Source organism: Phaethon lepturus, unplaced genomic scaffold, assembly GCF_000687285.1.
Source record: "Phaethon lepturus isolate BGI_N335 unplaced genomic scaffold, ASM68728v1 scaffold27612, whole genome shotgun sequence".
Classification (NCBI taxonomy): domain Eukaryota; kingdom Metazoa; phylum Chordata; class Aves; order Phaethontiformes; family Phaethontidae; genus Phaethon; species Phaethon lepturus.
In genome coordinates this window covers 7,575-20,402 of record NW_010526021.1, presented here as the reverse complement: position 1 = coordinate 20,402, position 12,828 = coordinate 7,575, and the positions used below count along the sequence as shown (strand labels likewise).

The window sequence follows — 12,828 nt, the reverse complement described above, 5'->3', positions numbered from 1 at the left end:
CTGGAGTGGTATTGTATTTACATGTGTTTATCTAACACACCCATCTGTTTATCCAGACAGTCTTAAAGAAGGATAAAACTACAAGCCTTTATTTACCCAAATAAGAGTAAACTAGAGGAGTTAAGCATGGGAATTGCCAGCTGAACTGCTAGAAATAGCAGCTCTTTGGAAACAGGAGAAGCCTTCACTGTCAAAAAAATGACAGTAACAGCTATCTACTATTAGCAAAGTTTACCATCCCATTTGATCCACAAATGACTTTCTTTCCAAAAACTGAGGGTCCCAAGGAGAAAAATCACTTCTTTTCGTACTTCACTGCAAGAACTGGACATTGAATGTAGACTGAAAAGGGCCTTCTCTCCCACAAGAGCATCACATTAGTAAGCCTGAGCCTGTGCATAAATACCTTGTGTGATCTTTATCATTAACACAGTCTCCAGTTACAGAACTTAAACTAGAGCAGATTATCGAAACATTACAGGAACTGAAATAATTTCCAAGTATGATCATTAATCACCCATGCCAAGTCTAATCACATACTGAACTCTCTTCATTGTTCCATTAAGACAGGTACTTTATCTTAATTAGAGCTACTACTTCAAAAATTAACACTGAAGACAATTAAAAACGTCCTGTCAGAACAAACATTATATTCTCTCACCCTCTAACTCCATTCAAATTCTCTAATGTGGAAAAGGAAGTATAAAAGACTGTTCAGATTTCTGACTTCTCCCATCATTAGATATTTCCACAAAATTTTTCTGCTAGAAATATTCTTACTATTTCTATTTATAGAAAGTCTCAGGGGGGTAGAGTCCTCTTTGTACTTCATGCTGTACAAGTACTAGCATTTACAGCCTGTCCTGGAAAATTTGATCTAATTTTTTACATATACGGCTCTTCTAAACAATCTTTTCATTTCCTGTGGTGAAGACAAATGTAAACATGATGTAATGATACTTCACATTCTCTGTCTTGTAGAAACTCTTCAGGTAAAATGACAGCCACACAAATATTATCACTTCCTCCAATCTCAGTGAGGGGAATATCAAAGCTTAAGAGAGACTATACACACACAAACATTAGGGCAGCCCCTGCCAAGCCAGATCAAATATCAGTTTCCTACCAAAATAGAAATCAGTGATGTCAATTCTAGGCATTTTCTTAGTCCAACTGGTGAGTTCACAGACAAGATTAGCAAACGTATGGAGGCACTTTCTTCCAAGAAACTCTTAACAGCATACTTTGTATCCCTGTTAGAGCCAGAAAAACATAGATCTGGAAAAAAAATGCCTGCAGGAATAAGAAAGAAGTAGCTAGCTGACACTTTGTAGATGAATGAATAGGAGGTGAGAAACATGATCTGGGATGTAGTAGGTATCAAAAAAAGAGTAAAACTAATCATTGAAGCAATTTGCCAATTTTCATTTTTAATCAAAATGTATGTATTCTTGAAATATTATCAGTGATCAGCAAGCCAAAATTTCCCAAACTTGTTTTTTTAACCTAGAACCATAGAATCACAGAACAGTTTGGGTTGGAGGGGACCTTTCAAGGTCATCTAGTCCAACCCTATGCAATGAGCAGGGACATCTTCAACTAGATCAGGTTGCTCAGAGCCCCGTTCAACCTGACCTGGAATGGTGCCAGGGATGGGGCATCTACCACCTCTCTGGGCACCTGGGCCAGTGGTTCACCACCCTCGGTGGGAAAAATGTCTTCTTTGTAACTAGTCTAAATCTGCCCTCTTTTGCTTTAAAACCATTACCCTTTGTCCTATTGCAACAGGCCCTGCGAAAAACTCTGTCCCCATCTTTCCTACAAGCCCCCTTTAAGTACTGGCAGCCTGCAATAAGGTTTTCCTGGAGCTTTTTCTGCCCCAGGCTGAACAACCCCAACTCTCTCAGCCTGTCCTCACAGCAGAGCTGTTCCATCCCTCTGACCATTTTGGTGGCCTCCTCTGGACCTGCTCCACAGGTTCAGGGTTTTTTTTTGTTTGGTTGGGTTTTTTAGCTTCTGGACACCCATGAAATGGAGAGACATGATTGCTGTTCCAAGAACTCACAATCTAAGTATTAGACCTTATAAAGGACTGGAATAAGCTAACTGAAACTCACAACATTTGAGGGAAAGCTATGAATAAAAATATTTGTATAATTTAGTAGTTATCATGGGCTCAGTTAACTTACCACAATCGGTGCTGTGTTTACAGGGACATCTTCTTTTATAATATAAATCAGCATACTTATAGCTTATATACTGAGGATCTACCTCACACCATGTGAAACCTTATAAAATTTACATATTCTTATACCTTTTCTGATTTTCCCTAAATACTTTGGTCTCTTTCTCTATTTCTAGTAATGTTAGCCAGGTTATTTCTTCTCTCCTCGGTAGGAACTGTGAAGCTACAGTGAATTATGCTGTCAGTAAAACCGTAAATTGTTGCAGAAAGATCCAACTTCTCCTTTGCTAGTTATCAGCCAAGAAAAGATACAGCTATTTGTTTCTTTAATGCTTTTATGTACATTATTGTCAGGCTGACTGACAGTAACAAAGATAAAACAACAAAGAAAAGATAAACAACAAGAAACAGAAAATAAAGGAAATAGTATAAACGCTACTGGGAGCTCCAATGGGCCACAGTCTAACAGTGACAATGACGAATATGATAACCAGAACACAAATGAGTTCCAAAGAATTCTTCCTTGTTGTTCACACTTGCATTCATCTACTTGATTTGGGTAGTTTGCATAACTGGAAGGTAATTTGCATGTTAAAAAACATGAGAAAATGCTTTGATTGCAGTGTGTGTGTCTCCATGCACGTGCTAGTCTGGGAAAGTCAGAAGTATGATAATGAAGTAACATTTTGAAGTCTGTGCACAAATAATGAATAAATAAAGTAACAGAGAGAAAGCAAGTGAGAGTCCTCCTTTTCAGGGGGTTGTTCTTTTTAAGAATTCTTGACGAATGTAACTCCAATTCATAAAACATTGGATACACAATGAAGTCACACTTTTTAGATTATATTAATCCATCTTTTGAATAAGATACACAACCAAAGCCTTGGCCAGGAAGGATTATTAAAGATTCCATAACTAATTTCCTAAGTGATACTTTTTTATTATAGAAGATGGTTGGAGAAAGCTTTTGCAAAGAGGGCTCAGAGGCCCTGAAAAAGACACCCCACCCTACCCGGTGTACTAAAGAAGAAAACTTGGTAGAAAACAGTTTAAATGTGGCAAAATGAAAAATGGAACATTCATTTTGATAGCAACATTTTTAAATAAAAATCATACAGTCTCAAGAGTTTTCAGAAAATTCAGAAGGTAGCAGAAATTACGACCAGTCAGGTAGGCTCTGAGAGGGCATGCTCCATTACGTGGTACAAAACTCCATTTATTTCAGAATGGTTTTCCTTTCTAAGAATAAATTTACACAAAACATAAATGTTATTTTATTATTCTACAGAAGCCAACAAAAGCATACAGGGATTTTGTTAACAGAAAGAAGTGGGGCATCAAGGTGCATTACTTTTCCTAAAAGGGATATATTTGAGGCGGCTTTCTGAGTACTTTAAAGTTGATGGGTGTGTTCCCATCAATACTCCCAAACGACAGGGATGAAGAAGGAAAAAGAATAGAGAAGATTTCCTTCAGCTTTGGTAACCAGGGAGAAAGGTAAAAGATACCTAAAATCTCACAATATTTATGTATCTAACTCACAGTTCAGGTATGGCAATAGTATCTTCAACATAAGTTCACTTTAGAATAAGTCTCAATCAGTTTACTGGGATTTTTCATCTTGGTTTGTAAATCTCTTATCTGTAGGTGGTACAAGGGAGAACTGATGACTCTAATAGCATATAAACCATTGCTGAATTTCAATCCTGTAAAATACAAACCCAGTTAATTTCTTACAATGAATGCTGGAAAATGGGTACTGAATGACAAATCTAAGGTACCATGCCTATGGAAAAAAGCCAACAGATGTTCACCATTAAGTAATACGCTTGGCAGCAGTTGCCAGTCAGCGTATCTGTTACCAGTAGTGTGGCATAATGAATGCAGGGATTTCTTACAGACAAATCCATGAGAAACCCACGTTTCATTAGTTTTGCTTCTCAGAGAGCAACTTGTTAAAAGAATCTAGAGTGTTAACCATATCTTCCCCTTCAATAAGTTGCTCAGCTACAAAAGACTAATAAAAGAGTAAGTGCACACAGCAGGGCATAGGAACAGTTCCTAACTAGATTCAAAACCCTCCGCCCTGCATCTTTTCTTAGGCTACATCAAATTAATTTTATACACAGCACAAAGCACAGGATCATAGAGTGGTTTGGGCTGGAAGGGACCTTGGAAGGTCATTATGGCTAGGGACACCTTCCACTACATTAGGTTGCTCAGAGCCCCGTCCAAGCTGGCCCTTGAACACTTTCAGGGACGGGGCATCCACAACTTCTCTGGGCACCCCGTTCCACTGCCTCACTACCCTCATTGGGAAAAATTTCTTCCTTGTATCTGGTTTAAATCTGCCCTCTTTTGGTTTAAAACTCTTACCCTTTGTCCTATTGCAACAGGCCCTGCGATAAACTCTGTCCCCATCTTTCATAGAAGCCCTGTTTAAGTACTGGAAGGCTGCAAGAAGGTCTCCCTGGAGCCTTCTCTTCTGCAGGCTGAACAACCCCAACTCTCTCAGCCTGTCCTCACAGCAGAGCTATTCCAGCCCTCTGAGCATTTTGGTGGCCTCCTCTGGACCCGCTCCAACAGGTCCATGTCTTTCCTGTGCTGGGGGCTCCAGAGTTGGACGCAGCACTGCAGGTGAGGTCTCCCCAGGGCAGAGTAGAGGGGCAGAATCACCTCCCTCAACCTGCTGGCCAAGCTGCTTTGGATGCAGCCCAGGAGACGGTTGGCCTTCTGGGCTGTGAGCACCCATTGCCAGCTCACGTCCAATTTTTCAGAACAGACAATACAGTACTTAACTCTTCCTAACTCCTCAAAAATCTGCTCCTCTGGCCCCAGAGAACTCGGATTTGGGCTTCATGCAATTCAGGTAAGACATGCCTCATGATTCTGATTAAATCCTACTTTCTGTTAAGTCACACTGGAAGAATTCTTTCTTATCTTGTATGGCCACATTAATCTATTCTTTTAATTTTTGAGTTACTGCAAGTTGTCACCATTATGTTTGCACAACATAATTTGATGTTTAAAATCTCAGTAAATTGCCCCAGCTGCTTATCAGAGACAGCACTGTGGGCCCAAGTGTTCATTTAGGCAGCTAAGCCAGACTAAGTCTGTATGATGCCTATAATGTGACTCACCACAGACTCTCTAAAGAGAGAAATAACTACTGTGCTGCAAACGTAATCAGGACTGCAGATTATTTCCTTTGTTGCCTTGCAACAGTCAATACTGATTCCTTAGAGGGGAAATAGATCTTTGCATTTGGGTCCTGTTCATTGCAACTATCATTCCAAATGGCTGGACTTACTTGCATATAATGAGCAACAACAAAGGTAAGATGCAAGTCATACGTTCATGTATAACGTCGCCTTACCTTTCCAAATATACCTATTTCAAAAGGTCTCAGCATGTCCTACCTTCCCTACGATGCAGCTCAATATAAACTGGTGGAAGTTTTATTTCACAAGTAAAAATATCTTGAGATATTATTTTTAAGAACAGAAGGAAACTTAAAGTCACCTATGCAGTAAGACTGGAAAAACTGATTTGGTAAAACTTTGGATTATTATTGACACAGATGAAGAAAAAAGATACAGCACATTCTCAAACAGTAGTTTAAAGGCATATGGATTTAAGTATAACACAGCCTAAAAGAATCCTGTGATTCTTAAGGAGAATAGTATCTCAAGCAGAGATAAAGTGCATGCAGGCCATTCAAATTTTTACAAGATGTCTTTCAAAGAGCTGTATGACTACTTAATCCATTTTCTCTTCTTGGAAACTGTCTGCATCATTCATGTAGTCTTCAAGATCATTATATCTCTGCAAATAAAATAAAACCTGTATTATTTTATCAATGTTTAATAACTTAACTACATAAAGACTGCTTTTCCTTTTTCTTCGATACATTAATAAGCACACCAATAACAATTCAGAAGCAATGATATCTGAAAGCTTGCTAAATGCAATTAGAAGTGCCACATCTACATGTCATTTAAATACCTCCAGGGATGGTGACTCCACCACTTCCCTAGGCAGCCTGTTCCAATGCTTGATAACCCTTTCGGTGAAGAAATTTTTCCTAATATCCAATCTAAACCTCCCCTGGTGCAAACCGAGGCCATTTCCTCTTGTCCTATCGCTTGCTACTTGGAAGAAGAGACCAAAACCCACCTCGCTGCAACCTCCTTTCAGGTAGCTGTAGAGAGCGATAAGGTCTTCCCTCAGGCTCCTCCAGACTGAACAACCCCAGTTCCCTCAGCCGCTCCTCATAAGACTTGTTCTCCAGACCCCTCACCAGCTTCGCTGCCCTTCTCTGGACACACTCCAGCAACTCAGTGTCTTTCTTGCAGTGAGGGGCCCAAAACTGAACACAGGATTCGAGGTGCGGCCTCACCAGTGCCGACTACAGGGGGACGATCACTTCCCTACCCCTGCTGGCCAATTGTCTTAAAATAGTTCATATAAGTTGTACAAATCGTCTTAAACATCTCAAAACAGTTCGTGTTTCTGAATAATTCAAAGTAGTTCAGCGTAAACAGAAGAGTGTAGTATTCTTGCTGTGCCTCACGTACTTGTTTCCAGTCTTTCTAAGTTACAGCTTGAGTTTGTTGTGTTGCTGCTTTCAAATGAAAGAGGAACCTGCCCACCACGGTGCAGAGATCACGCAGCTGTCAAAAAGCTTAATGTCAAAAGTTGACACAAACTCTGTGTGAACGCAGCAGCATACCACTGTTTGACAGATGGGGTCAGCAGAAGTGGATGAATGGTTAAGCTGAGTTATATTATTGAAGCCCAGTAATTCAGAACTGATCTATTTAAACCAGACATTTTATTTCAGCTTACTTTTATCTGCTTGGAAAAGGATATATCAAATAACTCAGTCATACCTTCTGAATCCACCCACTGTCTTCCAACTGGCTGAAAAGCCGTTCGACTGTGTCTTTGACTGGTTCATCCTCAACACCATCCGACTCTGTAATGGAGCTGCAATCCACATACAACTTGTATTTGAAGTGCTTCAAATTATGATAAACTCTTGTACGATTTGCACACACCATGCCAACCTTCAAAACCTAGGCCAAAGTGAACAAACCAATCACAATTCTATCAGAGAGATATCCTGACAATATAAAGAATAGCTAAGTCAGTCTAGTAAGATTTTACCGGTCAGTCTAGGAAGATTTTTTGAATGATGAAATAAACAGAATGACACTACATGCATAAAATCAGCGCAAAACCATGTAGTTTTCACAGCCACAGCAGAACAATTCTTGAGCAAGCAGGCAGCCAGCAAGTCTATGCAATGGCAGCTTAACAGTACTGTTTTCTTGCAAACATAAGCATGTTTAGAATCAGTAGTATCTTTCCTATCTCCTTGTGGAACTTTGTTACTAGATCACTAACATTTTAGACAACCATCATATTGTAAAAGCTGAGGAAGAGAAATTATTTAATTGCTTTTGCTTAATATATAGTACTTTCTAGGGACAAGAAACACCAGTTCTACCGTTTTGTAGACTGAATAATAATCAATATTTCTTCAAGAAGTACATATGAATACAAATAGACATATGTCTAGAAACATATATTTAATAAATATATATAGAGAGATTTGACTTCATAAAAATAAAATCTGAAAACTGAGGTTTTATAATAACGCAAACATTAATATGCAACTGTCTGGGAGATATAATGCTGTAGAAATCAAAGCCTCTGCATCTCCCGGTTATTAGCAGTTTTACTTTTACAATTTCCATGCAGAAAAGACAGAACTGTCTTATTTAAAAGTTTTCTTTACAGCAGTATTTATAGATAAACAAATGGTAAATACACATGGGAATACATCATCAAAGCACAGATTAGAGTAGATTCATTATCATCTATCAGCACTAACATTAAACACAGGCAAGTATTTGTGTGTATCTTGAACTCAGATTTTATATAAAGATGTTTTTACCTGAAAAAAATGAGTAATACTTTGGTTACAAGAATTTTTGGCAATCCTAAATCTTCACTAAGAGTACGTGAAATTGGAGGTGTGGGGAGGGAGAAAGAGGCAAAGTTCATCTGCATTTAAGGATGTCCTGTGTTTCACAAGAGTAATTTTTGTTCCATTTCTACAAGGGAAGTAGTTCAAGTACATACAATGACAAATCAGAATAGGAATCTATCCCCTGTAAATAACCCACTGGTGCACCAATTATGACTCCAACCCATGGAGACAAAGCCTATCAGGTAAGAAATCTACATCTGGCTGGTTTTCAGAGGTCAGGTTTTCTACTCTCAAAAACAACATAATTAATGCACGTGTACAGAAAATGAGTTCCTGATACATACAGGAGAAACTGATTTAGCTTTACTGAAAAATAAAAAAACACACCATCAACTAGTCCTTCAAGGACAGCACTGTTTTGTACTGATGTCTTGTCACACCTTTGAGTAACAAGCAGGTAAATGGCTAAAGGTCAAAGTTCTTTACATCAGTAATGCAAGCTGCAGTTGTATTGTTATAGGTAATTGAAAAAGACCTTTACAATCATCAAGTCCAACCATCAACCCAACACCACCAAGCCCACTAAACCATGTCCCAAAGTGCCATATCCACACGTTTTTTTGAACAGCTCCAGTGATGGTGACTCCACCATTTCCCTGAGCAGCCTGTTCCAATGCTTGACCACTCTTTCAGTAAAGAAATTTTTCCTAATATCTAGACTAAACCTCCCCTGGCGCAACTTGAGGCCATTTCCTCTCGTTCTATCAAGCATTTTAACAATCCTGAGATAAAAAAAATTCCTATTACTATATTGCAATTCCCTGATCATGTATATGTACCTATACACAGCTCCATTTTCTACTTTCCCCAAAAGTGAAAAGCTAAGGCTTGTGTTTGGTGCTATATGTGCTTCTGAATGGCAAGACCTACCAACCAATGCATAACTTTGATGTATTCAAATTTCCAGAGGTACCATTTCAAATACTGCAACAATCAACAGAGCTGTGGTGTCTCCTAGAGCATTTCATAACTTTTCAAGTATCCCAAGCAATGAGGTGTGGCATCTGGAGCATTATGTGATGTAAAATAGGAGATCGCATTCTGCCTCAAACTGATGGCCCAATTCTTCCCCTGTGACAACAGCTAACAGGAAGATAGGAAGTTAGTATAAGATGCAGGATGAACACCAGAATGATCATAACATTACCATAAAGCTTCTAAGCAGTCAACAGTTCAGACAGTCTGTATCATCCCAACTATCATGTTCTATAGCGTGGAAGAAGCTTCCCCAAGAACCTGTCTAATCCCTTAGGACCCGCTAACACTTCTTCCTTCCAAAGTATCTTGAAGATCTGCTGGAAATGAGTTTCATAGTTCATTTATGTCTGAGGTGTAGAGTATTTCTACATTGGAGAAATGCCAGAGGCAAATAGCTAAATATCATATAATGTAATTATGTATTGTGTTTTTTAAGCAAGAGAGGTTGTCTAAAAATACAACACTATTTCAGAATGCAGCTTTGGAAAGAATCTCAGTACTGTATTCATTCCAATTTTTTTCTCTCACAGTTCTCAGTGACTCTGTCCTAACGCTTAACTTATCTACTCAAGCTGGCCGTATCAGCCAAAGTTGTGTTAAGTCACTTTGTATGGAATGCAGGAGCATAGCCTGACAATAGCACAACATGTAGTGACTGAATCCATGTCCTCTAAGCATGACAGTAAACGGAAGTAGAACACCAAGACTGAGCATAGAAAACAGTTTATAAACCAGGTGACACAGGATCAAAGAAATGTAGTGGACACCTATACTTCTAAACCGTTCGAGTAATGAGAACTGCCAACTACACACAAAACAATTGCTGCAAGCCTAAGCAAAACTGGAACAGCTGTTTCTCTTCTCTTTCTACTGGCAAAGCAGAATACTTCAGAGGTGGAGAAAAGGAAAGTTTTATGCAGAAGAGGAGGGTTGGAGGTCTGTTTTTGTTCTCTCCACATCCACTTTTCTGGGGTATTTGCAAATAAAACTTGAGAAAATAGTCCAACTATGTGTTTCCATTCAGTCTGATTCGCCAGTCCTGAACTGCCTTCTCTTTCAGTCAATTAAGTTCTTGAAGAGCCAGTTTTATGTAGCTCTGTGTCCCTTTTTTCTTTTTTCCTCCTTTCTTTTTTCTCAGTTGGAAGGACAAGTTGATCAATGCATTGTCAGCAGAACTTCAAAAGACTACTTCAGAACAGTACCTTAGCAGTCTAAATTACAGGTCACCATAAGAACACAAATGTTGCATTACAAATGCACTATCAAAAATTAATGGAAAGTGCTCAGTAACTCTCTCTCCTGGGTCTGTTCTACAGACCCTAAGCTATATTGAGCATGCACATGGCAGGCATCTCACCAGATACTGGGGTCCAAAGGGTATAAAAAGCTCTCACTTTTTACTGTTAATCTGAAGAGGACAAAAATGAACTAGCAAGTTAGTTCAATATCCAGTAGGATATTTAAAGTTTTTTCCAAAGTGGAAAATAGCCAATGCTTCAGGTAGGACAACGTTTGCACAGCAGTGAGGGAATTTCTACTATTGTTTCCACAGTTAAGTTGGAATTTGAGGAAAGATTAAATTCTTGTGCTACTTATTATTTCTGGTGAGGTAAGGCACTCACTTCCCATGGAAAACTGAAAAGTTTTAAATCAGTGATCTACATTTAGAGACCCATATGTAAGGAATAATAATGACTGTATGATGGACCGCAGTATCAGTGCTAGTGTGATTGCCAGGGACTTACTGTTTCCCTGCAATAAACAATGGGAAAAGCCTTGCTCTCTTGATTATCATGCACATAGGGACTTATCAAAACAGAGTATTAACAACTGCTGCTCAGAGGGGTCTGTAATGTATTTAAGAAAAACTGTGGCACAGATTGTCCTAGATTCTGCATTACATGCAGAGCCCAATATGATGACACAATGATAATCCCACCGATGCCCCTCAGATCTCCAAGTTAGAATATTTACAAAGATCCAAACAACATAAGCTTGAGTTTCAGTAAGGTATACTTCCAGTTTGATGAGGGCTTCACTTTGTTTTTCTATAAGAAATCTTATTATACCCCATTTCAAAACACAGTGTAAATACATCTTGTCCTGACACTTTTTTATTTTCAGCAAATACTGTGAGGAACTCCAGCTGTATTAAAAAATTCTTTTACACTCACAAAGGAATATATCTTTATATTGTTATATCTCCTGAAAGGGAAGAAAAGCTGAACTTGGATATCAGCTTGGTATACAACTGTAGCAGTATTTTGTTCTTGACAAATCGTGTGCTTTGAGTTTATTGTAAGAGGTCATGAATTACATTACTTAAGAAGGTCACATGCATACCTAATCATCACAATTACTGGTAGCTGTAAATCTGAAGGGAAGATCCCTAAATATTAGGAACACTCAGGTTCTTAAGAGTCAAGGTCTTCAAAGGTCTCAGCTGTGAAATATAACAGAACCGACCACTCAAGGCCTCTAAAAAGACTGCCTAGTGCAACATCATGTAACATGAAAGATGTGTTTAATTAAAAAAAAAAACAACCCGAAGTATCTTAGTAGAGATAACTGAGTGAGAGAAGGATGCAAGACTACCTAAATGCAAATGCTTTCTAGTTCGGACAAGTAATTCTGATAATGCAGTAATGAAGAAAAGGCTCTAATAAAATGTATTGAAATAGTTAGGAACAAGTGTTCTCAAAAAGAGATCAGCAATTTCAACTGTCAATGCAACCGAGATATCAAGATACTTCGCCCTGGGTGAACAGCTACATGGGAAATAGCAGATGTGAAAAAACCTGAAGAATGAAGCAGTAAATTCTGACTAGGCTGCACTTGGACTATTAGAATGACAGTGGCACTATTTCACTCAACGTTCTGACTTAGAGCAATGTCCCGGTTTCAGCCAGGGTAGAGCTGGTTTTCTTCACAGAAGCCAGTGTGAGGCTGTGTTTTGGATTTGGGATGAGAAACTGTTGATAATGTGCTGATGTTTTCGGTTGTTGCTGAGCAGTCAAGGACAGTCCAGCTCCTTGTGCTGGCCTGCTACCAAGAAGGCTGGGGGTGCGGGGGGAGCGGGGAGGGGACACAGCCAGGACAGCTGACCCAGCCTGGCCAGAGGGATATTCCATACCATACGACGTCATGCCCAGTACATAAACTGGAGTTGGCCGGGGGGCAGGAATCGCTGCTCGGGGACGGGCTGTCGATCGCCAGGTGGTGAGCAATTGCTGTGTTGGGCATCACTTGTTCTTGTACATTCCTTTGTTGGTATTATCATTGTTGTTTCTTTCTCTCTTTCTGTCCTATTAAAATGTGTTTATTTCAATTCCACGAGTTTTTTTTCTAATTCTCTCCCCTGTCCCACTGCGGGAGGGGGAGTGAGTGAGCGGCTGCGTGGTGCTTAGTTGCGAGCTGGGGCTAAACCACAACAAGCAAACAAAAACAGTTGGAGCACACAGGGATGCTCCAAATGCTAGAGGCATAGTAGGCACAGAATTAGCAAACCTAGTGACCCAATGTGGAACAAACCTTACTTGCAACAAAATAGAAAATGGAATCATTCAGCAGAGATGACTGCCCATTATACAGAAAGTTACTTTTATAA

General features: G+C 39.3%; 1 protein-coding gene across 1 annotated transcript in view; it reads right to left on the bottom strand.

Annotated features, from left to right (window-relative positions):
- Nucleotides 1-5,895: 5,895 nt before the first annotated feature.
- The window catches only part of CCDC82 (coiled-coil domain containing 82), a 14,019-nt gene continuing 7,086 nt past the window's right edge, over nucleotides 5,896-12,828 (bottom strand). Inside the window, exons 6-7 of the mRNA XM_010282948.1 lie at nucleotides 7,078-7,263; nucleotides 5,896-6,010 (exon numbers count right to left, since the gene is read on the bottom strand). Coding sequence (XP_010281250.1) covers nucleotides 5,945-6,010; nucleotides 7,078-7,263 — 252 coding nt within the window. The 3' untranslated portion in view covers nucleotides 5,896-5,944. The remainder of the gene's footprint in view (nucleotides 6,011-7,077; nucleotides 7,264-12,828) is intronic.